Source organism: Podarcis muralis, chromosome 8 (assembly GCF_964188315.1).
Source record: "Podarcis muralis chromosome 8, rPodMur119.hap1.1, whole genome shotgun sequence".
Lineage (NCBI taxonomy): Eukaryota > Metazoa > Chordata > Lepidosauria > Squamata > Lacertidae > Podarcis > Podarcis muralis.
Genome location: NC_135662.1, coordinates 86,343,754 through 86,371,641, shown reverse-complemented (window position 1 = coordinate 86,371,641; position 27,888 = coordinate 86,343,754). Strand labels below are relative to the sequence as shown.

General features: G+C 44.1%; 1 protein-coding gene across 3 annotated transcripts in view; it reads right to left on the bottom strand.

Moving 5' to 3' along the window:
- The window catches only part of DIAPH1 (diaphanous related formin 1), an 84,668-nt gene extending 57,247 nt beyond the window's left edge, over nt 1-27,421 (bottom strand). The window contains exons 1-4 of one of the 3 annotated variants that reach the window (XM_077933470.1): nt 27,072-27,421; nt 3,280-3,306; nt 1,019-1,177; nt 446-547 (exon numbers count right to left, since the gene is read on the bottom strand). In XM_077933470.1, the coding sequence (XP_077789596.1) occupies nt 446-547; nt 1,019-1,177; nt 3,280-3,306; nt 27,072-27,221 (438 nt within the window). In that variant the 5' untranslated portion in view covers nt 27,222-27,421. The remainder of the gene's footprint in view (nt 1-445; nt 548-1,018; nt 1,178-3,279; nt 3,307-27,071) is intronic. The other 2 variants (XM_077933468.1, XM_077933469.1) reach the window with 2 other exon arrangements.
- Nucleotides 27,422-27,888: the final 467 nt, after the last annotated feature.

The window sequence follows — 27,888 nt, the reverse complement described above, 5'->3', positions numbered from 1 at the left end:
AAGTCTTGCTGACTAGTGATTTAAATCAAGTCTTACTGACTAGTGATGTAAATCGTGATTTAAATCAAATCCACCCTGCAATCTTATTCTCTAAATCAATCCTAAATATGAAGTAAAACGGCTTTTTTTCACTGAAATTGTATGATATATCATTGCTGAAAAATGCAATAAGATCTGCTTGGCTTAACCCGCAGTCCTGATTTCCAATTTCCTTATACAAATATGCCTGATTTAGCTGCAGCTGCATAATGAATATAAACTCGTGCCTAGTCCGTTGTGCACTACTTCTTAAAGTCATTTGCATAGCAGCATAGAGGACTGCTCTTACGGGCAAAAAGGGCTTACGCCCTCATAGACTCATAGATCTATGGAGTTGGAAGTGACCCCTCAAAGTGCTCCCTTATTTTGACCACTCCGTCTCAGCTTTCCCAAGACAAGAACTCACAGCTTTGGAAGTATGCAGGTACTGGGAGACCATCTCTCTCTTGATGCCAATGTCCTTCTCCCGTAGAGGTTGCTGCTTTTCCGCATTTAGATTCATATCCACCTATTGAAGAAAGCAAGAGGAAAGTGTCCTTTCATTCGCAGAAGGCTCTCTTCTCATGTCAAAATTTTAAGAGGGAATGATCCTTGGCCTTCCTCCCCAGGTGACACAGTTTCTCTTCTCCCAAATGAATTCTGGCTTCAGGGGGTATGGGAGGGGTGGGGTGGGAATCCCAGAGATCATGCAAACTTAAAATAGGCCAGGTGGGGAAGTTAAGGGACCACCAAGAAGCTCTCCGTCTATCATCTATTCTACTGTATAAGCAAAGTAGCATTTTTGCCTTGCCATTGTCATTAGTACAGCCTGGAAGTTCTGTTCTAGCCTGTGTGGCTTCCCCTGTTTCATAGCTCAGTTTCCCATAGGTCCTGAACCCCTGCTTCCCTTTTGTGAATACATGACGGTGTGTCTTTGGGCTTTGGAAAGATGAGGACTGATCCCGAACCACCACCCAATACTTAACCTTTAAGAACTTACCAGCATCTGCTCAAAGAGGGCCAGCACATCCTTGTCTGAAACGTCCTGCAGCAACTGACTTGAGCCAGAAGTATCCGGATAGGAAGCAGCAGAATTCCTATGAGCCGTGCTGGGCTTTTCCTTCTCCTTCTTTATCCTCATGCTGGTAAATCTTTCAAGCTGATTAAGAAAATTGGAAATTAGCATAACTGTCTTTCTGTCTTATTTGTAACACATTTTACATCTTGTATTATTTCCTTAAAGTTAATTATGGATGAGACTTCTTGTACATTTCTGATTTTTTAAAATAAAAATGGTCTTCAGTTATCATACACCATAGGGGTCAAACCAGATTCCTCAGTGGATTTGAAAGCTAAGCTTGTGACACTCATGTAGTATACATTTGCAAAATAGCTCTCAAAGTAGCAAAAGATGAATATTCCAATTAGGAATGAATTTGTCAGTTTCTCTCAGTTTCTTCCTCTTCCAGTCTTAAATTCAGTTCACCCCCTAGCTCCATCACTTTGCTTTAAAAGAGGAAAAAAACCCACTTGAGAATTCATTTTCATTTTCATTCATAATTCTATTATGCACATTTTATACAAATTTGCCGAATGTAACGTTTCTGCAAGCAATTTCCCCTAAAGTAGCTCTGTACATTTTTTCACTACTTTAATGCATTTTTGTATGCAATTCTCCCCATTGGAATACTGCATCACAAACTTTGAAAAATGTTAATTTTAAAGGGTAGCTGTTTCAGTTTGCATATTAGTTTAGGATGGGCAAATTAAGACAGGTTCCCTCACTCTTCTACCTTATTTATTATTTTAAATTATATCCTGCCACCTATTTACAAGAAAAATCTAAGCAGCAAACATTGCAAAAATCAAAACAACCCAAAAACCATGATGGCAACACAAGGCATGCTGGGTATCATCAGTGTACTAATAACACTTCAGACCAGATCTCTGGATGGTCTCATCCAGCAGTTTCACATGATATGAAGATATGTGGACCTCCCAATACTGCAAAAACCAGGGGGCAGAGCAGCAATCTTTGGAGGTGCACTCCAGAAATGAACTGAGGAATCTAAATATGACACCCCCACGAAGCCCATATCACTCTAGCAAGCTGAAAAGGGAACCAGATAATTCATTCTTCCCAGGAAAAACTTGAGCTGGGCCATCATGGCAGATGCCTTGCCTGAGAATGGAAAAGTGGAGACATGGTGATAGTCTATTACCACCACGCAACATTTTAGCCTGCATTCTGTTGAATTTGTTGTGAAGCTTCTTCAAATGCTGCTCTAGCCGCCATCCCACCAATTTCATTGCTCTCAGTTCTGTATGGGCTCTACTGAGCAGGAGAGGGTGCCTTGGAGCAATCATGTGAACTGCTTGGGTCATCTCACCATTCCAGAGATCAACCAGAGTTTGAAAGATTTGCCAGTCCTGTCAGCAGGAAAACCTCCCAGAGCTACCAGGAAACTATCTGAATCCATCAACCAGATTTAGATTTAACTTTCATATACCGTATATACTTGAATATGACTTTTTCAGCACATTTTTTATGCTAAAAAAGCTCCCCTTGGCTTATACTCAAGTGAGGCAGGCGGCAGCGGCGGAGGGACGAGCAGCCCGAAAGGAGCCCTTTCTCGCCACTGGTTCCGCTGCCGCCACCCGCCTGTCGCAAGGGCAGGCACAGGAGCCGCGGTAGGGAGAGGTGCTGCGCTGCGCCTCTCCCAACCGCAACTCCTATGTCCGCTCTTGGGAGTGGCAGAGGTGACGGTGGAGGGTTCTTCCGCCACCGCCACCACCACCAGGTTTGTGCTTATACCCGAGTCAATAAGTTTTCCCAGTTTTTTGTGCTAAAATCAGATGCCACGGCTTATATTTGGGTCAGCTTATACTCGAGTATATACGGTATGTGCCCTCCTCTCTACCTTTCCCAAATTACTTGAAATGCAATAAGGAGAAGACAAGACAATGTGATGAAGAGAAGATAAATGCAGCAGCAAACAATGATCTGCAGACAAGCATCAGCCTTTGCAAACAGCCCATAGCCACACACACACATTCCTTGTAAAAAGGCCAGCAAGCAAAAGAAATATAAGCAAGGAAGTAGGCTAGTCAAAGAAGGCACTTCATGCAAGGCAGCATATAGATGGCATTCCAGCAGGCACAGAACAATCAAGAAAATGGCAACAAAAATGCACAGAAAATGGCACACAGAACCCATTTTAGCAGCAAACATAATACAAAAGGGAGGGAAATCATCCTTACCTCATCTGCCATCACCCGCTTCAAATTCTGTGATTCAAGAAAAGGAGGAAAAGGGAGATATCCAAATCACTGACACAAGAAAAAAATCCAAGAGCAGAAACAAAAGGGACTGCCTAGAGATTTTTGAAATATTAAGGGATATAAAAGGTAAAGGGACCCCTGACCATTAGGTCCAGTCGTGACCGACTCTGGGGTTGCGGCGCTCATCTCGCTTTATTGGCCGAGGGAGCCAGCGTACAGCTTCTGGGTCATGTGGCCAGCATGACTAAGCCGCTTCTGGCGAACCAGAGCAGCACACGAAATGCCGTTTACCTTCCCACCGGAGCAGTACCTATTTATCTACTTGCACTTTGACGTGCTTTCGAACTGCTAGGTTGGCATAAATACATTTAAATAAAAATAAATAAACAGACATAAAGTAAGTATTAATTGTACAATTTTGCATATCATCTTCCTAACCAACCAGAACACAGTTCAACATTTACAAATGCTACATCCACATATCAAAACTAATGTTCAGTAGCTTCTGTGAAAGAGTCAAGGCCCAAGCAAACACTTGCACTCAATTCTAAAAGCACTTTAGACCAGAATACAATCTAAAGGGGAGACTGCAAGGGGTTTGGAATGTAATGGCAAGTTCATGAGAAAGCATACTACCAAAAAGTGTCAATGGTCTCCTATACTGCCTTGTTTTTTTGTTTTTTTTATTTATAGTACGTCTTAACTGCCATTCATCAAAAGGTTCCAGGGGAGTATACAAAAGTGTGAATAAAATTAAATTCACACAACGCACGTATAAATACAAAAAGCATACCAAAAGACCACGAAACAAAGAGAAAGAGTAATTAATCAAAAAACCCACACAGAACACAATTCCAAAACTCGTACACAATCCACCAATGCCTGGGCAAATAGGCAAGCCTCCTTAGTCAGGATACCTCCCAAGAATAGGCCCCCTCCTAGAATCACAGCACATACAGACGCTTCAAGGCTAGAATTCTATTTTCATAGGAATAGGACTAACTTGGCTGCAGATACAGGTATCAAAGTGTCCTGAACCACACACAGCTTTTTAAATATGAGAACAATCTGTAGAAGAAATCATTTGGAAAGAATTTGCTCTGCTAACAGCAAGTTCCACTTTAGGATCACAGTTTTACCCGTTTCCTGAAATTTTTATGTCTTTAAAATGCCTTTCTACCTCAGTTAAAGGCCCTCAAGGCAGCTTAAAACAACATCAATAAAAACAGCATTTTTAAGTAACTAAAATAGTTTTGCAACACACACCACTTGGGCATATCTGACTGCACTGTCCATTTGATTGCCCAATGTTTTAGAAACAGTGAACATACATATAAAATCTGCAGCATAAGGGCCAAAATAGACTTAGCACTTACCCTATGCAGTATAGAAATTAATAATAATAATTTTAATTCAAAATATGTCTAGGAGTAGTGGAAACTGCCTAAAATATGAAATTTAGCAATTTCCCCATATCACCACTTGGGGCACTAGCTGTCAAACATCCAGCATCCGAATAAATTATAATTATGAACCCATGTTTATAAAGTGCTCGTAGTTTGACAAATATTTTATTTTGAAATATATTCCTAGTAATTCAAAGGCCTCAGGACAGGTGTATCATGTGATATTGTTTTTTCCTAAAGGCATCATCAATATCTTTAAGTTTACTATAGTCTTCTGATGAGTACCACACACACACACACACACACAATCACACACACAAAGAGCGCAGTTTGATTAAATGACCTGGCCAAATATTTGCATACAATGAATTGTGATTCCTCCCAGACATAGGGGCTAACCACAAGGCTGCTCCACTAGACCAATGACAAGGAAGCTCTGCTCCTTCTAATTCATATAACCAAGCCCGCCAACCTAATGTTTATTAATTAGGTCCATTGTTCCAATACGTGTTGTTAAAATCAATTCCATGTTCAAGTTTCTACCTTACCTAGTAACTGCTCACTTCTATTTTCTCACCTCACATTGAGCAGAACATGATCAAACCCCGTCTCAGATTATGGCGGCCTAGATCAAAGTTCTCTCATCAGAAATCAAAGGATTCGATCCTTTTAGAACTATCTTCCAGGAAAACCAAAAACAAAAAAAGTCTTGTGGAACCTTAAAGACTAGCCAAATAATTCTGGCATTAAACTTTAAAGGTAGAGGGACCCCTGACCATTAGGTCCAGTTGCAAACGATTCTGGGGTTGCGGCGCTCATCTCGCTTTACTGGCTGAGGGAGCCAGCATACAGCTTCCAGATCATGCGGCCAGCATGACTAAGCCGCTTCTCACAAACCAGAGCAGCACACGGAAACGCCGTTTACCTTCCCACCAGAGTGGTACCTATTTATCTACTTGCATTTTGACGTGCTTCCAAACCGCTAGGTTGGCAGGAGCGGGGACCGAACAATGGGAGCTCACCCCGTCGTGGGGATTCAAACCGCCGGACTTCTGATCGACAGGCCCTAGGCTCAGTGGTTTAGACCACAGCGCCACCCCTGTCCCTTCATTAAATTTTAGTTAAGTTTAATACATGTACGGTGCCACAACCGACTTATCACAGTTACACCTCTGGAAATCATTACAATGGAAATCATCTTCCAGAAGGCAGATGGCATCTTGGTCACAAACCTCTGCTTACCTGCTTAAGAAAGCTGGAGGGGGCCACGGGCACAGCCAGGATTTATTTTAGGGGAACAGGCTTTATGTGGGGGCAGGGGCAGGGCAGAACCGAGATATCTTTGATGCAATTGGTCAGTTAGTTAAGTATTTTTATTTATTTACTTGATGGGGGGCAGCTCAATGGAGGGGGCCAACAAGATGGAGATTGTCAGTCACCAACTTGACATGTAGAGATCTCCACATGGTTGCAATTTGACCCATGCCAGTTGCAAAATGTTGAGGGATCCCTGGCGCTTGAGGGGTTTTGAACACTGCAAGAGCTTTGCTTTCAGTCCCTCTCCTCCTTTCCTTAGGTTCCCAAATACTGAGTCACTATTTTGTGCTCTTGGCGTGTTTCTTGAAAAGTCTGAGTAGAGAACAAATAAAATACCTCTGTCCAACTTCCTAATTAATTAGAATAATACACTTTCCACCACTTCCTCACTGGCAAAAAGGGGTTTCCGGCAGAATATTTAGGCAGGGCGTTGGTCTCATTTTAAGGAACTGTGTCTCAGTGATGAAGAAATGCTGTTTACTTGTCTCTACAGCAACCTGGCCAAAGTCTCCTCCCAAGGCGAGAGAGAGTGCTGTCCTTTCTGCCAAAGGGAACTTGCTGACTAGACCTGTGACACAGAAACTGTGAGCGTCTGTGTGGGTGTGCCCACATTATCACAGGCAAGCTTAAAACCTAAGCTGCAAGCAGGGAGGGGGGATCCTACTGCAGGAAGGAGGGTGAGCAAGCGGAAGGTTCAAGGGCAGGCACCCCAAGCAAAGGAATTTTAAACTTGCTCTAGAATACAGCTGAGTCTCTGAGCTCCTCAGCAACTTTTAAAAGTGAATAGAGGCAAGCTCAGTACTTTTCAGTGAGAGAGCGCTTTGCAAAGCTTATACTCTTGAGGCATTTTAAAGGCTAGAACATGTTTGTGGCATCAGCTTCTTTGGACTACATTCCACTTTAGCAGAAGTTTTATTCTGAGGTGTGGGTGGGTGGAGAATATGTACGCATGCATGCATGTACAATACGTGCAATAGGAACCTGATTAATGCTGCACACTCTGCTGGGTCTAAAGGAGAACACAGTTACAAATGCCACGGTGTTGTGTTTCATTACGCATTACATTTGCTGGAAGAGACATTCTGCTAGGAGAATACAGAGGACATCCCTGGGTGGGAAGCACTGAAGGCTGCCTACATGGAGAAGTGGCTGCAGAATCCTGGCACCTGCCAAGAGGTGAAAATCAGAGAAGCAACCAGCAAGTTAATCTGCAAACCACCCACCTGGCATTAGTCCAGCAGCTTAAAAGACAGGTGTGGTTTAAAAGGGAAACAGGTCCCACTAACTTCTTCATTCCATATCCAGCTAATTTGGTGATGTGGTTGGTGTGAGCACAATTTGGAGTTTCACAGAAAGAAAGTGGAGTTGGGGGCAGAGATGGAAGAATTGCCAACTTATCTTCTAGCCACCTGCAGCTGCGCCATAAACAGCAGCTTGATTGGACACAAAATAGGCAGGATCAACTTTTACTAGAATTCTGAACTTTTTATGAGGGAGAATAGAAAAAAGATAATTTATCATTTGTTTACACAAAGATGTTTCACTAATTAATATGGGTGGTATTAAACTCAATTTTACTCAGAGCCAGAATGAGGCCACTGAGAAACAAATGGGAGGAATCAGTATGCTCAGAGGAATCTGCAGGTTAGATGGCAGGCTGGCAAGACCCTGAACAGCAGCACTCCTGTAAGGACATGAGAGTACACTGCAACATTTTGTTGCAGATCCCATATATCTGCACTCAAGTAAAGACAGAACAATCCCAAAAATCCTACATTTGTTTCCAAAGGAAAGGTATATTTTAATCTCGCTTGTGGATTAGCACTTGTCTAGCCATGACCAAACCCATTTGACCTCTTGGTACTTGACCTCACATTTTAATCCTTATAAAATATATCCCCAAGGTTCAAAACCTTTAACATTTTCATATGTATATATCCAAAGTAAAGTGCTGAACACAGATATTTAAATCTGTGATAGTGCTCCACCAAAATGAATCTCCAATTTTGCTAGTACAAATACAATGCTGTTCTCTGATTCACAAGGGATCTTTGTGCTTCAATTAGGGATGAAGACAGAACCCAGTAACAACTAGATATTATATTTTCAAAAATGGGAGAACCACCATTATTTTGCCTTTGTCCCAGTCACCCTGGGTGAATCCTGCAGTCTGTCTTGTACCTAATGAGGCTAATCCAATTATATCTGCATAACTCATCCTGCATTCCACTTTAATACTGTTACAAACCACAGGCTTCAGGAGCAACAAGATCATGGCCAGCTCTTTTCTCTCCTCCCCCCCCCCCCCCCCAATTCTGCTTAAGATCCAGCCTGAGGAAGAGGTCTTGAGAACTAGAAGACCTGCTCATGGTTTGCAACATTTTCATTGGTCCTACCTAATGAAGGTGTAAGCATAGTGTATTTTATTTTTCAGCAAGCTAATTCGTTTGACAATGTTGATGCTATGTGATTCAACTATCTGAAGTGATAATAGCTACATTTACATTTTGCATTAAGTATTTTTTTAAAAATACTTAATACTTATTCCATCCTCATTTAAGTAAAGAGAAAGTAAACAAGCACAAAACCCAAAACAGTTCGAAGAATTATTCTTGAAATGTGTTCGCCATCTCCTTTCAGGTTATTTCTTGTGCATCCTTGAGATCAGAGGACTGCCAATTCCTTTTTCAAGACACACTCACAACCCTTTTTTTGGTAACAACTCCCATTTGCTACAAGGGGAAAATGCTGTGCTGTTTACAATCTGCTTGGCTCACTTTTGTGACCTTATATGCTGATCCTAAATAGCCATTTTGGAGATCTGGTTTTAAACCAACGTATTTGCAAATCCGGGTGTTTTGCTTCCTATGAGTTTGTGGAAACTGAGGAATTAACCTCTGCCTAGAGCAGTTTACCTTCTCAACCACAACTCTTTCTGAAGGAGGTACTGGCAGGCAAAGGGAGGTGGGGAGAGCTTAGGTTGACCATGAACCTCTACATCCAAAGGCACCGCTGACTGGAGTGTTCAGTTTTTTAAACGCACCCGACTTAAGAGAAGGAGATCAGTGTGAGGCAGCCTTCTGGCAAGTGTATCTGGCAGGAGTGGAGCAACTCAGCCTCCCTTGCCTAAGGACTACATATCCGAGTAAGGCACAGAGTCTCTTGTGGTTTGAAGCACAGGAAACAAGCTACCCACCCTTCAGCTGACAACTAACGGAACAAGCTGCAGTGATGAAGCAAATACTCAGGAAGAGGCAAAGCCTTTTCAAACAGTTGCACAGATGCAATGGTCCCTGCCATGCATTTACAGGAGATAAAGAAAATGAAGACAATCCAATGACAATTGATTAAAATGAGTCCTCTCACAAATAAACTAGATCCTCAGCTAGATCTTTGCCAGGAAGTCAAAAGGTGCAAGGCGAAAATTACCTACAGGTTACTTAATGCAGGGATAATCAATGGGATGCCTAGATGCTGCTGGATTCCGACACCAATCAGACCCAGTCAACAGGGCAAATGGTCAGGGAGTAGGGGAGCTGTTGTCCAACATCTTGAGGACACCACATTTGCTACCTCTAAATTAACACATGGAAGGAAAAACAAGCTCCAGTGACCTTGCAGCGGTATCATTATTATTGCAAGAGAGACTCTTAAGCTACCCTGTTGACTTTCGAGTTGAACTGAAGTGCTTCTTAGATGCAACCTGCCAAGTTCTCCGCTCGGAGAAGTGCTGCTTTGTGCTGCTTCTCTTTGCGCTGGCAGAGAGGGCAAGAACATAAAGCCACAGAGGGCAAGAACATAAAGCTACAGAGTATAGTTGTTTTCTTATCAAACTTATAGCTTCCTTCTTTAAAGAAAGAAGCAGGAGTGGGAGAAACACCCATTGAATTGGGGGGGGGGGCAGAAAATGAATACTATGTAAAATTCTTTTACCAAACCTAAGATTGCAATAAGAACATGAAATATATTATATATTAGATGCAGCCACCCTTGCTCCCCTTGGGAGCTCCTCATAGTCTTTACCGATCCTGCTTCTCCTTTGCCTCTCCCTCATGTTGGCGGTACAAGGGAGGAGGGCAGGGAGGATCATAAAAGGCTTAGAGCTTCTCACGCCCTCACCAGTCCACCATTACAATGATCTGGCAGGAGGAGGAGCATGGGAAAGAGGAAAGCAGTCAGAAGCTGTAGCAAGCCAGCCTGGGAACTGGTGGCTGCATGAAAAAATTACAAGGCCGACTGGCCACCACTTGTGACTAACTTCCTTGTTCCCAAGTTCCCCCTCCTGCTGAAGGCCAGGTAGTGGCAGCAGAAGCAGCAGATCCCCAAGGTGAGTGGAGAGGAGGAAGATGACCAGCAGCAATGCATGCCAGCCTGGGGATCTGAATCGCAGATCTGGAAGGCTGAAGATCCAGTGAATCTGGGGGGCTGTTGCAGCCTGTCCACAGCTCACCTAGGCTGCCTATCATGCTATAGTATGCAGCAGAACCTGTGTATGGTCCAGCAAATGCAGCATGATGACATTCTTCAATTTTTATTATATAAGTGGAGCTCAGGGCAATGTACTACATAGTCAAGATAAAACATCTACACATCAGAATAGCATTCTGCTCCCACTTCTCAGGACCCCTGCCGGGTGCAAAGCACATCACATAAATATAAGGATGAAATCTTTAATTCAAAGTAAACGTTCTCAAGTCTCTCCCATGTGGCTTGATAAAGCTATATTTGGAAAGCTGTCCTTCAACACCTAGGAGTAGTCTCTCTCTCACAGGAGACCCAATGAGGAGCATTCACTCTGTAGAAAGGAAGAGAAAGCTGAAGGCCATGAATCTCCACATGCCAGACTTTTCAGAAACTGTACAGAGAGTTCCACTTTAAAACTCCCTAGGGGGGCGGAGGTATTTGAACAGTGACTCCTGAATGCCGCCAAGGCAAAGGCAATGGGTGTGCACCTATACAGCAATTCAATCTCTCTCTCTTACACACACACACACACACACACAGTCACAAACACTTGCTGTATTATGTACATCTAGGTCTAGGGTCCTGAGACAGGGAAGGTGCATGATAAAAATTAGCATATGGCATAATGAACCTGAAACAGATACACTATTTAGAATGCTTGGTCTGCTACAAGACAAAACAGATTCTTATTTGTTGATTTTAACACCTCAAAAGGGCTGTTGGGCAAGTTTTAAGGAAATATCTAGGTAAAAACCTAGGATTTATCAAGAGAAACGGGAAATAGATTTTGTAAGGTTTGTATCAAATAGCATATGGAGTTGGTTTTGGCAAACTGTACCTAATTTGACACCATAAAATAAACCTTAAGGAAAGGTTTGCATATTATTATGTTTAAATGATACATTGGTTGAACAAAATTTACACAACAACAAAAAACATCTGTTAGATATTATGGAATATTGGAGTGAAGCTGTTTCATATTTACTGGGAATCTCCTAAGTGTTATATCAGAAATCAGTTTTGATCTTCATAAAACAAATGGATTTACATATCCAGGATGACTCTATAATGTTAATATATCATTCAAAACCTCCGTCGTTTCACATGTTAATTATGTGGGTGCATGCATGTTTTCAAGCATTTATTTCACTAGGTTTGGAAGAATCTGGGGCAAGCGACAAGCAAGAGGAGTCAATGGCTGTGCTGTACAAAGGCTATGTTGTGCAGATATTGCTTGGAAGGCTAGGTGTTTGGTCCTAGGAGTGCTGCTTGTTTAGTAATCCAGACAAAAGAAGTAGCAAGTGCTATCCTATTACTACACTTGAATATTGGTTTTATGAGTTTTTCAGCAGATACCTGTAATACTTCTTTTAAATTAAAAGGAAAGCTTTTATGATAGCCAAGAAAACTTTCTCAATAGCCTAAAATATTTGAACTAAAATATTTTGATGAGGGGAAAAACTCATACTTGATGTAATGAAAGGACTATGTTCTTACATAATATATGCACGCAAGCATACTAGGGAAAGTCACCCCAAAAAAGTTTAGGCAGGTTTCCCTAGAAAATGTCATTCCATGTGTGCAGTGCTTTAGTCATTTCAATTAGTAATATACTAAATGCATAATATATACAAGTTGAAACAAGCAAAGTCATCATCATCATAATATCTATGTGTATTACTAACTGAACAATGGGTTGCATCCAGTTAAATCACTGTGTGCATGGGGTGGCTTCTGCAGGCACAATGAAACGTGGTTTGCTGTGCAGCCCCCACTTCCCTAAATCTGATCTGGGTGTTCCTCTGGGGGAGGAAGGCATGTTCCATTGCACCACAGAAGTCGTTCCATGTGCACAGTGGTTTGGTTTAAAACAACCCAGTTTATTATTTTTATTTTTAAACTGAAACTCCATGAAAAAATACAGTAGTACCTCCGATTACGTAACCCTCTGGTTACGTAAACTTCAGGGTGCGAAAGCGGCAAACCCGGAAGTATTTGACCGGGTTTCACCGTGCGCACATGTGCAGAAGCGGTCCTCAGGTTGCAGAAACCTCAGGATCCGACCGGACCTCCGGAGTGGATCCCATCTGCAACCGGAGCTATCACTATACAGTAATAGGATGCTGATTTCTTGTGGGTAATGTGTAGATAATTGTAGGAGCTGGTGCACCATTGTGGATAAAAATCAAATCTTGCCTTTGCCATGAACTCACTAAGTAGCTTTTGGCAAATTATTCTCTCCCAGCCTCTCCATATGGCATATGGGAGATAATATGAACTTAGGACACGCCGTTATTGTAAAAATTGCAGCTAGATGATAATCCATGAGAAGCACTTTGAAAACTTAGAAGGGCTGAATGAATGTGTAAATGTTATTAAGAAACTGCTCCCATTTAGTTGTTGTTGTGACACTCTGGATTAAGCATGTAACATTTCTGACAACATCTCAGTCATCTGTGAGCGGGGGCTGCAATATTTGTAATAGTAAAGGTAAAGGTACCCCTGCCCGTTCGGGCCAGTCTTGACAGACTCTGGGGTTGTGCGCCCATCTCACTCAAGAGGCCGGGGGCCAGCGCTGTCCGGAGACACTTCCGGGTCACGTGGCCAGCGTGACAAGCTGCATCTGGCGAGCCAGCACAGCACACGGAAACGCCGTTTACCTTCCCACTAGTAAGCGGTCCCTATTTATCTACTTGCACCCGAAGGTGCTTTCGAACTGCTAGGTTGGCAGGCGCTGGGACCAAACGACAGAAGCGCACCCCGTCGCGGGGATTTGAACCGCCGACCTTTCGATCGGCAAGCCCTAGGCGCTGAGGCTTTTACCCACAGCGCCACCCGCGTCCCTAATATTTGTAATATATACTTATTAAACTGAACATTACTAAATTACAAACATAAAAATATATATGTAGCTGGTTTATTTAAGAAATGTTTCAGTGTGGAATACTCTCCTCAAGGAGGCTTGCCTGGCACCTTTAGGCACCAGACAAAAACACTCTTCTTCTTCCAGGCCTTCGGCTAATTAAACAATCCGTGGCCTTTTAAATTGGGGGGGGGGGGCAGTGCATACCAGAAGGGACCTAGTTAAATGTTTCCAATAAAACTGGCAGAAGCATTATAGATAGAGAAGTCTCCCAAGCCATCAATGAAACATTTCCCAATGAAATTACAGTGGTACCTATGGTTGCGAACAGGATCCGTTCCGGAGTCCCGTTCGCAACCTGAAATGAACGCAACCTGCGTCTGTGCACCCGCAGGTCGCGATTCACCGCTTCTGCACATGCACGTGACGTCATTTTGCGCGTCTGCGCATGCGAGAGTGGCAAAACCCAGAAGTAACCTGTCAGGGAACTGCCATCGGAGCCAGAGGGAGAGGGAGGGCTCCAGAGGGATGCCGGAGAGCGTCCCGGGAGGGAGAGAAGCAGCACGTCTTCTGGGGAAGGAAATCAGCGTAGCACCAGTGGAGAAGGGGGGCAGATGGGGGAATCGGCGAGGTGGCTCCAAGACTCCTCGCCGGGGACCAGCGGGGAGAGCACGGGTCCTCCAATGCCCACACCCTCCCTGCTCAGAAGGCTTCCGTGCAGGGAAAGTAGGCGGAGACTAGGCGTCAAAGAACTTTTATGCTGGAAGAAGTTCAAGAAACGCCCACTAACGGATTCTGCCAGCGACTGAGACAGTCACGGGCGTGTGGCTGTCCAGACAGAAAGGGTTCACTAAGGCAACCAACCAAGGGTGGCGCAGATTTACGCACAAGCAACCCCTAGAACCATTACATAACCCTTTCTGGTACTTCCGGGTCGCCACGAGACACAACCTGAAGAAACGTATGATGAAGCAAACGTAATGATAGGTATGACTGTATTGATATCTCATTCTTCCAGTTTTTCTATTAAGTCTAAAACATTTAAATAATGATCAGAGATGCTTTTGGAGCAATTTTGCTACTTGGCTGGAATGTAAGAGTTTCTGGGAAGCGATATATAATGAGTTGAAAAAGATGTTAAAATATACTTTTGTAAAGAAACCAGAAGCTTTTCTTTTAGGGATTACAGGAAAAGAAATAAGAAGAAAGGATTGTAAACTTTTTCAGTATGCAGTTACAGCAGCAAGAATTTTAGTGGCCCAGAAATGGAAACAAGAGGTAATACCGACGATACAAGAATGGAGAATGAAACTGACAGACTATGTGGAACTGGATAAACTAACCGGGGAAATTAGATATGTGCGAAACCAAAAGTTCATCGAAGACTGGGGAAAGTTTGTAGAATATATGAAAAATGTATGTGAGGTGCAAACAACGCTAGTAGGGTTTCAAAAAGCACTGTAAAAGTTTAAGATGTACTGTTAAAAAGAAATATAAAGGGGAGGGAAGTCAAATGGCAATACAACGAAGGGAATGCGTATTGAAGAATAATTATGGATCATTACCAGAGAAGCTGAAGGAAGTCCAAAAAGAATTAATTTGTTAAAATCTGGATAAAATTGTATAATTGTGTTGGAAAATTAATAAAAATGTATATGAAAATTTTTTTTTGCTACTTGGCTATAATTTAAACTGACAGAGATGGCAAACTTTATAGTCTACTACAGATGTCAGATGTGTGAGGTTCAAATCAGAAGTCCCTTTGATGCCAAGCAGACTATTCCTTGTGCCACCACCAGACCACGCCTCTCCTGATACTTGGAATCAAATGAATCAAGAAAGCCTCTCTCATATCACGGTCTTATATGTAATATTTCCAGAAGTGTCAAAGCTGTTGGAACAACCACCTTTAAAAAGGTGTTTTGGGGAAACTGGAAATATACGCAATGCTTATTTGTTTATCAGATCTGAACTTCAAAATGCATTGGCTGCCAAAGGGCCCTCCAGAACAGTGTAGGATGGTGTTCAGGGATCTGCTAGGAAAGGAGTGGAATCCATCGCATTTGGGATAATGTTATCTGATTTCCAGTGACTGCCCTCCCACACCCCAGAAGCTTCCCCTGCTCAATCCCAATTGTTCAGGAGGGGCTCCCAGTGCCATGGAAAGACTTTTCAGGGGACAAAGTTTTCATCTCATGAACTTCCTTCCATCCACTTTACTGGAAATCAAGTCACCTAGTAACGGCTTAAATTTGCCTTCTGATTGCAGGCTTGTCTTGAAGTCATTAACCATACTTCCTGCTATGCCTATAACAGGATGCTTTGGTTAAGAGCAACCTCCTTGTTTGATTTTGCTGTTCGTGTGAAGGGGAGAGTAAAACCTGACCTGGCTTAAGTGAGGATTGAATTATATGAACGTGACCATTCTGCTTATCTTGATTAACTTGTACCACTTGATGTTTTTAAAAAAATTAAAATGACTTAAATTATATCCAAACAATTACTACAAAATATCCAGGGTTAAGGACTGGAGCACAAAGCTGTTACCTGACCATATCTTAGTTTTTGCCTATTAGGAAAAGGAGAGGAAACGGGAAAAACACATCAGAATTATGGGTTGTATTCAATTTGGTTCTACTCATAGACCCACTGAAATGAATAAACCTAAGTAGCCCATGTCTATTAATGTAAATGGGTCTACTCTCAGCAGGACTAGCATTCAATACCACCCCAAAAATAGAAGCCACAGGTGCTGCAGTGCAAAATCAAGATGTTAATATTAACAGGCCTTACAAACTATCTTCTCTATATAGGTAATAGGTAATAGGTAAAGGACCTAATGATGGTTAAATCCAGTCAAAGGCCACTATAGGGTTGTAGCGCTCATCTCGCTTTCAGGCCAAGGGAGCTGGTGTTTTTTCACAGAAAGCTTTCTGGATCATGTGGCCAGCATGACTAAACCACTTCTAGTGCAACAGAACACTGTGACGAGTGCCAAAGTGCATGGAAACACCATTTACCTTCCCACCGCAGCAGTACCTCTTTATCTACTTGCACTGGTGTGCTTTCAAACTGCTAGGCTGGCAGGAGCTGGGACACAGCAACGGGAGCTCTCCCCGTCATGGGTATTCAAACCGCTGACCTTCCGATCGGCAAGCCCAAGAGGCTCAGCGCCACCCTGACCCAATAACAGAAAAATGTGACAAAAGATGTACAGTGGTACCTCGCAAGACGAATGCCTCGCAAGACGGAAAACTTGCAAGATGAAAGGGTTTTTTGTTTTTTGAGCTGCTTCGCAAGACGATTTTCCCTATGGGCTTGCTTCGCAAGACAGAAACGTCTTGCAAGTTTGCTTCCTTTTTCTTAACACCGTTAATACAGTTGCGACTTGACTTCGAGGAGCAACTCATAGAATGCGGTGTGGTAGCCTTTTTTTTGAGGTTTTTAAAGACTTTGGTGATTTCTGAAGCTTTTCCAAAACTTTTCCGACACCGTGCTTCGCAAGACGAAAAAAATCGCAAGATGACAAAACTCACGGAACAAATTAATTTCGTTGTGCGAGGCACCACTGTAATGTCTATTTAGAAAATGGCAGCAGAAGGATTCCAGACACAAGCAACAAGCCTACTTTCCAGCTTCTTCCAGCCCCCCGTAAGAAAGAAAAAAACCAACGTGCTTGAAGCCTACCACATCACAGCATTAAAGGCATATAATAATCTGAAGACTGAATTAAACAATACTGAACTATCCAGTAGTTATCATACATGCTAACTTGGTTCAGTTGGAACCCCAAATATTTCATACTATGGAAACAAGCCTTTTGCTCATCAATTCCCCTGCTCCTGCCTTCTCACATGGTCCTCTTCAATTACAGTGGTACCTCGGGTTACAGGCGCTTCAGGTTACAGACTCTGCTAACCCAGAAATAGTACCTCAGGTTAAGAACTTTGCTTCAGGATGAGAACAGAAATTGTGCTCCGGCAGCACGGCAGCAGCAGGAGGCCCCATTAGATAAAGTGGTGCTTCAGGTTAAGAACAGTTTCAGGTTAAGAACGGACCTCCAGAACGAATTAAGTTCTTAACCCGAGGTACCACTGTACTGTAGTTGCTCCCCTTTCAGTACAAACTGCAAGCTATTTTGTCAAAACTGGCAATTAATTGCATGTGCTCTCCAGATCAGGACTGCAAACCACAATTTGAAGATGGTTCACAATCATGGTCTGGAGGGCAAGCACTGTACCCACCTCAAATCCATATGTTTTAATCAGAATATAAAACAAATTCAGCATGGCTGTGATTGGGCGGCTGCTTCTCCCTCTCTCACACCCAAATACAGGTGTTGTATATGAGGGGGAAAGGTTCCATGCCTCCAAACCTTTCTAGGCCTCACACACTCCCTCAGTCAGGCCAACTCATTGCTGAAAGGAACCATTACGCTGCTTTTCTTCATTTCCACTTCACTGCTCCCTGCCAATTGCAGCCACTGCAGTTGCTGCCAAGTTTGTTCTCCAGCCTGCCCACCAGTCCTGCTTGATCCAGCTGGACTCCGCAACTGTAGGAGCTACTGCCCAGGCTCTGAGCTCCTAGCTGGATGACAGGTTTCCCTGCTCTCCATCTCCTCTACCTTCAAACAAAGGAGACCTAAACCTGCCAGTACACTCACAATGAAGCAGCACCTCACCACAGAAAATAAGCAAGAGATAATCATTCAATGCAGGGACTCTCAGACTTTTCCCTGAGCCACACTTGGAGAATCAAAATTTGATTGCATCACACGGATATATATATATATATATATATATATATATATATACACACACACACACACACACACACACACACACATATACACACACACACACACACACACACACACACATATTCATTCATATATATAACGAACAAATTCCTATGCCCCACAAATAACCCAGAGATGCATTTTAAATAAAAGGGCACATTCTACTCATGTAAAAACATGCTGATTCCAGGACCGTCCGCGGGCCGGATCAAGGCGGCGATTGGGCCAGATCTGGTCCCTGGGCCTTACTTTGCCTGCCTATGATCTATTGTGCCAAGGGAAAGGCTCATCCCTCATCAATGCTTCTCTTGCTAGTGATCCCTGGACAGCTCTCATCTCCAGATCCACCACAGTTCATCACATCTGAAGAGACAGCTGCTGCAGGGCTAAGGAAGAGACATGTTTCCAAACACTGCAACTCAATAATTAGGAGCAGGCAATTACTGGATCAAATGTGTGAAGGAAGAAACCTTATTTGCAATCGTACCCAGGATCAACCAGCAAAAAGCCAAGTTTGCTGCTCACATGCCTGTCTCACTCATAAGGTTTTGGCACATGGATAAAAAGCAGCTGTACCCTCCCTCTTCCAGCCTTATCATCCCAAGCAGGACACGGGTGGCACTGTGGTCTAAACCACTGAGCCTCTTGGGCTTGCCGAATGGAAGGTCAGCAGTTTGAATCCATGCAACGGGGTGAGCTCCCGTTGCTCTGTCCCAACTCCTGCCAATCTAGAAGTTCGACATCACACCAGTGCAAGTAGATAAATAGGTACTGGTTCAGCGGGAAGGTAAGAGGCATTTCTGTGCGCTCTGGCTTCCATCACTGTGTCCTGTTGCACCAAAAGCTGTTTAGTCATGCTGGCCACATGAGCCAAAAAGCTTTCTGCAGACAAACGCTGGCTCCTTCAGCCTGAAAGTGGGATGAGCGCCACACCCCATAGTTGCCTTTCACTGGACTTAACCATCCAGGGGGCTTTTACCTTTACCTTACCTTTACCATCCCAAGCACTCCATCACCCCACAAATTATTCTCCCTAGTTCAGCTCAGATATCAGAAGTGTAAAGCACCACCACCCAACTTTATATGTGATTGAGACAGATGTGTGAATAAACAAATTTAGCTGCTTTGTCTCATCTAGTTGGGCACTCTAAAAACCCTATTAAAATAAAAGCAGAATATCCTTCCATTGTGGCTATATTAACTAACTCTATAAAAGGAAGAATTAAGAAATCCCAGTTGCTCATTAGCCCCAGAATGTTCGATCACAGCAACTGCTGCCCCAATCATGTGCAGTTTTACTTACCTGACATGCAAGCACAGTTTTAATGCAGAGATAACACTCTCCAAGAACTGCTTAGTGAGTCTCTCAAATACTCTAAGGCAATGTAAACTGGGTTAGGGCTGGTCACTTGGAGATAGATATCTTTGTGAGACAATTATGAGGACTACATATACCTCCTAGCAGGCCTGTGCAGAGCTTGTCTGAGGCCTGGGACAGGAGTCTTGCTCTTGGCATGACAGGATAAGTGCAGCATGCCCTTGGTGGGGGGTCCTGAGCAGCTTAGCCCTCCAAGGCCTGGGGCAAATGTACCTGGCTGTCCACGACCACCCCTTCTAGCCTCAGAAGCAAACACTCCTTTCAGAACCATCAGGTATAAACAGGCTTTCCCTCCTCTCATTCTTAGGTGTGGCTCCAACGGAATTAAAGCACTTAGCAAAGAGCAATAATATAAAACCTATCAACAGGGCCCCAGTGCATTCTAAACAAAGTTTCATTTAAGCCTTTCCCCTTAACAGCATGGCAACATCTCAGAAAGATAAGATAATACAGTGCAACCTTGGTTCTCAAACCACTCCGTTCCCGAATGCTTCGGCTCCCAGACGTCGACAATCCGGAAGTAAGTGTTCCAGTTTTCGAAAGTTCCTTGGAACCTGAACGTCCAACAGGGCTTCCGATCTGCAAAAAGCCTAGCTGTCAGCCAACCGGAAGCCGCGCTTCAGAATTCGAACGTTTCAGAAGTCAAACGTCATTCCAGAACGGATTGCATTTGACCTCCGAGGTTCCACTGTAATTTATTTCATCAAACGCTACTAGTGACTTAGGCCCAATGTATAGACAGTCAAAAGCTTTGTTTTTGTTGACAATATCATCAGTATTTTGAAAATATTACTGTGACTATTATTAATACTCAGTTTGCAGCAACTAGGGTAACTCACAGAAGAAATATTTTACATCTGACAAGGATAAGAGGCTCTTTTCTGCTTGCAGAGCTTTACATTTTTACTGAAGTGACCAGTAATGAAATATGCACTTTTAATATAGAAGTCTTATCAATTTCAGTCCTCAATTGTGTGTGTGGTAGAAGTTCAACACAGAGAGGCAGAAAGACTCTTGTGCCATTTTTTCCACTTGTTGATGATCACTGCAAGTATTCTGCAGCCATTGATGTCTGTTTATAATAGGCTGAAGAGATGATACTCTTCAAATGTTAAAGGATGTAATATGATAAGACAGGTCAGTCTGTGGTAACTCCTACACTTGACCCCTTTATCTGCGTTAACCCCCAACGGCACTATGGATAAGCACAGCCAGGCATTTTCATGGTGTACAGGACATATAAATCAGGGTGGATAAAAATCGATGATTTTTTTTTAAGAAAAATAAAAAAATCAGATTTTATTTATTTAAATCAGATTTTTGAAATAAAATACTTTTGGAGGAAAAATCTTTCTAGAGATAGTTTTCTATTTAAGTTACATTATAGTCCAAAGTTACATTATAGTCCATCAGGAAATAGGAATTTGTTTTAAGTTTTTCATGTGTGCTAAAACTCAGTCTAAGATTTTTTTTAAAAAAATTGTTTAACCACATCAGTCAACAAACATGGATACATATGCTATGTTATTGCTTTAGTTAAATAAAAGGTTTAAATTGTTATTAAGGATATGATTATTTTTCTCCTTCCAATAAAGTACAGTGGTACCTCGGGTTACAGACACTTCAAGTTACAGACTCCGCTAACCCAGAAATAGTACTTCGGGTTAAGAACTTTGCTTCAGGATGAGAACAGAAATCGTGCGGCGGCAGTGTGAGGCCCCATTAGCTAAAGTGGTCTTCAGGTTAAGAACAGTTTCAGGTTAAGAATAGATCTCCTGAATGAATTAAGTTCTCAACCTGAGGTACCACTGTACAGCAGAAAAATTGTCCAAATATAAACAGTTAACTTCTTAAACTTCACTATAATTTCATAATTATCTGTCTATATATTTCTAATAATATAACCAAATCAGTAATTTTTGATATAACTGTAAAAACTACTCTGAAAATTTATTATTCCAAAAATGAAACCTTCATCTGGTTGTATTAAGATTATACCAGCAAGAGTGAGTCTTTTTGTAAAAAAAATAATGATTTAAATCAAGTCTTACTGACTAGTGATTTAAATCAAATCCAACACACACACACACACACACACACACTGAGGGCAGGTGTGATGCAGTGAATAGGGTGGTTGGCTTTTAAGTGGAAAGGTCTGGGTTCTAATCACTGCTGACCGGTAAACCACATTAAGCCAGACGTTTTCTCCTCACCTAACGCAGGTGGCGCTGTGGGTTAAACCACGGAGCCTAGGACTTGCCGATCAGAAGGTCGGCGGTTTGAATCCCCGCGACGGGGTGAGCTCCCGTTGCTCAGTCCCTGCTCCTGCCAACCTAGCAGTTCAAAAGCATGTCAAAGTCCAAGTAGATAAACAGGTACCGCTCCGGCAGGAAGGTAAATGGTGTTTCCGTGCGCTGCTCTGGTTCGCCAGAAGCGGCTTAGTCATGCTGGCCACATGACCCAGAAGCTGTACGTTGGCTCCCTCGGCCAGTAAAGAGAGATGAGAGCTGCAACCCCAGAGTCATCCGCAACTGGACCTAATGGTCAGGGGTCCCTTTACCTTTACCTAACCTACTTTATGACGCAGGTGGCGCTGTGGGTTAAAGCCTCAGCACCTAGGACTTGCCGATCGAAAGGTCGGCGGTTCGAATCCCTGCGGCGGGGTGCGCTCCTGTCGTTCGGTCCCAGCGCCTGCCAACCTAGCAGTTCGAAAGCACCTTCGGGTGCAAGTAGATAAATAGGGACCGCTTACTAGCGGGAAGGTAAACGGTGTTCCGTGTGCTGCGCTGGCTTGCCAGAGCAGCGTTGTCACGCTGGCCACGTGACCCGGAAGTGTCTGCGGACAGCACTGGCTCCCGGCCTATAGAGTGAGATGAGCGCACAACCCTAGAGTCTGGCAAGACTGGCCCGTACGGGCAGGGGTACCTTTACCTTTACCTTTAACCTACTTTATAGTGAAGGTAAAAGGGGGAAAGCCCCACATAGGTCACCCTGAACTAAGAAAGAAGTGAAAGTTTAATAATTGTAAAGATGGCCAAAAAAAACCAAACCCCACCGTGTAGCTTTCTCCTACACATTACCAAAGAGTTCTTTCATCTTCTTCTGAGCTTACTCTATTTTCAGATGAATGCAAGCATCAAAGCACACAACCTTCAAAAGATCACCTAGTCAATTGCTCTGCCCTTAAAAATAGTAACAAGTACAATAAAGGCATTTGGGACATGCACACATTTTATCTAATCGATTTCAAAAGCATCTAGAGATAAAGTATAATTTGATGGACTGTTCCAATGCACATCCATTAGCATCATTCTGAAGTTTTCTCTTCTTAAATGTGGGTTATCTTGAATATCCCAAGTTAATACACACAACCTGATAATTTAGTTTCATTGTTTTTAGAAATGAAAACTCTAAAGTTTACTGCTTCTGTTGTTCTCCTAATTTGTAAATATATTGCTGAAAGAGAAAAACCGGATGTAATTGTGAACTTTTACTTCCTTTCCCTCAGATATAAACTTTTGTTAAATTATCCAAGAATAGGACAAAACAGTCCAAATGCAAGTCAATCTGCAACTAAAAGTGCTTAAACAGATCCTTACAGAATGGTCTCATTACACATAGGAAATAAATACTTGACATCTTTCCATGTGACTGTAAATTTTAATACGTCAAGCTATCCGAACTATGTTTGTACATTTGAAACTGGAGCCTAAGCACATTAAAAAGATGCCCATTAGCATACATTTTATGGCTGCTCTCTATGCACATTCACAAAAGACAGCAAGAGAAGTCACCACCGGAAGTTAAACACCCCAGTTAAAAAACCTATAAAAAGCATAAACTTTAACATAAATAGTCAGGTCAATATTTATATTCCACTTTGATATTTTCATCAAATTCTTAACTGTTTCCTAACTGAGACACCCTCTGCTATAAAACTGCTTATAATCTAGGCAAGTGAGGAATATTATTTCTATCATTATAAAGAAATGGGAATTCAACTTGCCAGTTTCCAGCAACGGGCTTAATATCACCTGCTGAACAGTTGCACCAAGGTCAAATCCACACCATTCATTTAAGGCTTCCCCTAAAGAATCCCGGAAACTGGTAGTTTACCTCTCAAAGCTACATCCACAAGCTACATATCCACATCACTAGTTAACAGGTTAAAAAGCGACAATCCTAACACTTCCCTAACTACAATATCTAAAACCATGCCTGTTGCAACACAGTAATCGGAGGCTTTTGCACGGCATTAATACTGAACATACGGGACACGGGTGGCGCTGTGGGTAAAAGCCTCAGCGCCTAGGGCTTGCCGATCGAAAGGTTGGCGGTTCGAATCCCCGCGGCGGGGTGCGCTCCCGCTGCTCGGTCCCAGCGCCTGCCAACCTAGCAGTTCGAAAGCACCCCCGGGTGCAAGTAGATAAATAGGGACCGCTTACTAGCGGGAAGGTAAACGGCGTTTCCGTGTGTGCGGCTCTGGCTTGCCAGAGCAGCAATGTCACGCTGGCCACGTGACCCGGAAGTGTCTCCGGACAGCGCTGGCCCCCGGCCTCTTGAGTGAGATGGGCGCACAACCCTAGAGTCTGTCAAGACTGGCCCGTACGGGCAGGGGTACCTTTACCTTTACCTTTTTAATACTGAACATATACAGGCACGACCCATTATGCATGGTGCAAGACAGGGTCTTCTCTGTGGCAGCACTCCATTTGTGGAATTCTCTTCCCATGGAAGTATGTTTGTCCTCCTTGTTGACATACCTTTCAGCCTGAACACATATCAGTTTGCTCATACTTTTGCAGGACGAAGGTTATTTGGAGTATGCAAGTTAATGTTGATTATTATTTTCTTGTCCGCTGGATTATAGAACTTACTTGGTTGATAAAGTATTTTTTGCTATGAAGTTTTTAGAGGTTCAAAGATTTTCCCTCCCTTTTTGTAATTAATTGTGTTTGATTTGATTGGGACTGCCGACTACCCGGAGCCAGTATGGGAGGAAGGGTGGTATAGAAGTAAGACGAATGAACAAGAGGTCTTTCTGAACCAAGACTCCTCTCAGGAGTACAGGACATACCCAAAGTTAGTGAAGCTTTCCACACTTGACTCAAATTCCTGCCCACCTTTTGCTGCTTTGTAAAAGAAATACTCCTCTGCTGAACGCATAAATTATACTTCTAAAACTGTTTTCAACCAAACACAAGTCTGTACATGCACAAAACACTATCAAATCTTGATTCCCCCCCCCCCCGAAACACAGGGGAAGTGACAAAACTCTTCAAGAATAGACCAAATGAGAAGCGAAAACCAGCTTAGCCATACTTCTTCAAAGGAAGCAGTGAGTGATAGCTTTCTCTGACATTCTTTCACAAAGTTATACTAAATTGATCTACAACGATATACAATTTTAAAAGTGTATCTGTTAGTTCAGCAAAAAAGGAATTACAAGTCTCCTATTTCTGCAATCAAGCCTGTGTGTGTGTGTACACCTTTGCCTCAGGGCCAAACTACACTGAGGCTAGTTCAAGTTACCAGAATCTTTTTCACAACTGTAAAGGGAGAGGAGAGGAAATCAAGTTCAGGACAGCAACGTGCAGCGAGGTGTGTTTAACCCTTTTCTCTTGCTCTGCAGTCCTGAAGAACCTACCACAACAAACCAACTGGATTTATACACAGCGGAATCACCCCCCCCCCCCCGAATGCTTTCTGCACAGCTTTGTGATCTCATAGAGACTACTATTCCAATTCTCTCCCTATTGGCACATTTACAGAGCAGCTTTTACTCAGAAGCAAATCCCACTGTACTCAATGGGGCTTTCACACAGATAGGTGTGAGCTTGTGGCACTTGTTTGGAGTGAATCAGACAATACTGGGTTGGGGGAGGTACTTGTGGCCCCCAGTTGGAGTATCAATTACTCAGCTTGGGGGGTGGTACAAAACATGTCACTTGCGGTACAAAACAAGTACAGAACTTTGGCATCAGATTGGAGGGGGTCCTAAATTTCAGGCTTCCCATTTAATAAAACTATATGTGTGTGCTGCACTGCGGCCTTAAGCATCCCAGGCTCTAACAGGTAAAAGACAGTTATTAAGCAAAGAATTTGCCCTGAAACTAGAGAAACAGAAAGTTGCAGAGCTTACTGTAAATGTAGCTCATGTGGAGCCACATGACATTCAAGTCACCAAGCACAAATTCAGTCACTTGAGTCTACTTAATACTGGTTCAAAATACCTAACACCACAGACATTAGCTTGCTACACCAACCAAAAACCCCAGCATCTCTCTTACTGGGGAGAATGATAGGATCCTGCCTACAGTGCAATGAGTCTGCTCACTTGATACCAATGACTGAGCAAAGAGCTTGAACACTTTTAGTTGAAAGTCTTTCCATTCCCCAAGTAAATTTCAAGCATGCTACTGTTGTTGTTTTTTTACAAGAGTATTGCTCCTTGTTCTACCTTCTGTCCCTTGTCATCTCACTGGCTTATCTGTTCAGATGTTATAATGGCCCTGGACACAGGGCAAGCCCACCCATGAGGCGAGGTAGCCACGCATCTGCCACTGCTCACCTGGCACCCGGCAGAGGAGGAGGAAACAGGGTGGGGAGGAGAGGGGCATTTATTTTCAATTTCACCTGTAGTGGCAAAACCCCAGCATTTCCCTCCTATTAGCAGCTGCTCTGAGGGCCTAAAAAGCAGAGGGTCTTTCACAGCCTCCTGCCCTCCCTCCTCCAAGGTCCTTTTAACTGGAGAGGGAGAGATCAGAAACTGGAGTCTCTTCTATATGGAAAAACTTGGCTCAACCCCACCATCCAAAATCAAGCTTGCCCTCTTCCTGATCCAAGCCCTCTACACAAGCAGAAACTAATGGCACCTAAATCTTGCTTAATGGTGTCGGTTAGGTGCCTTTCACTGTGTTCTTTTGGGTACCTGCTGAAGACCTTCCTATTTAGAAGCAAGACTACCCAGACGTTTAAGAAAACCTACATGAGGGTTTGTTTTTTTCTATAGAAAAAAAATCTGTCTCAGTCTATTCTATTCTGGTTTCAAAACTTGCCGTGTGTTTTACAGTCATGGCTTTGTAATAGTAAAGAAGCGACGCCTTTCTTATTCCTCCTGTTCTTTGATAGACCACTCTTGTTTTCCCATTAATTCTCACGCACGCCTGCGCGCACCCAAAGGCAAGGGAGCGGGGCGAGGGGTCGAGGGGTCAGGCAGGGAGCCCTGCACGTGCGGAGGGAAGGAAGGGAGAACTTCTGCCGGGCACCGCCAGCTCCGGCCGGGCTGAGAGGGTCAGATCCGGCATCCGGGGCCGCCAAAGCCCCCCCCCCTCTCCACCCGCTGCCCGAGGGAGACGCCGCCGGCGGGACACCTGCGCGGGGAGGGAGACGGAGGCGGGGGCCGCTTCTGCCCGCCTTTCCCCGGACGAGGCAGAGGACGAGGCGGCGGCGGCCGCGGGCTCCGAAACGCCGCCGGGCGGGCAGGTGCGGCCCCGGCAGGTCCTTCCCCCTCCCCTCCCTCCCGGCCCCTCAGGAGACACTCACGAATTTGCGGGACTTCCCGCCGCCTCCTCCTCCGGGGTCTCCTCCAGGCGCGGCCGTCGCGGGGGCCTCGTCGGCGGGGACCTTGCTCTTCTTCCTCTCGCGGCCGGTCCCGCGCGAGGGTCCCCCGCCGCCGCCGCCGGCGCCCTCCATGGCGGGGCGCGAAGTCCGCCCCTCGCCGCCGCGACCAGGACGGGGGCAGCTGGGCTCTCCTCCCCCGGCGCAGGCAGTCAGTCAGTCAGTCAAGGAGCGAGCGGGCGAGCGGGCGAGCGAGGCGGGCGAGCGGCTCCTGACAGCAACGGCGCTCGACGCCCACCCGACGGGACCTCTCAACGGCCGGGCAGCCGCGCCTGCCGAGCTCCGCCTCAGCCGGGCTCCGCCCTCCGTCACAGTGGCTGCCCCGCGCGCCGGCCCGCCTCCCAGGAAACAGGGCCACGCCCACCGCGGCGGCGACGTCGCACGTGAGACGCAGCCACGCCCCCTCGGCTCCCTCGCCCGCAGCAGCGGGAGAAGAAGGCGGTTGGTTGGAAACCAGGAGAGCGCAGAGATAGGAAAATAGGGTAGAAGGGGGCATGTGAGCTCGGAGAAACAACTTCCAAGATCCTTTCGGCGCTATTTTTCTCTCTCGTTCTCTGCGACTTGGAGAAAGAGGAAGTGGCAGCAAAGGTCCCAAGGGTGGGGGCGGAAATGTGTCTTTAAAAAATTATTACTATTATTGTTAAATTTGTATACCGCACTTCATCCAAAGATCGCAGAGCGGTTCGCAGTATACTGTAAACACACACGCACACATATATAGCATAATAATAACAAAAACCAA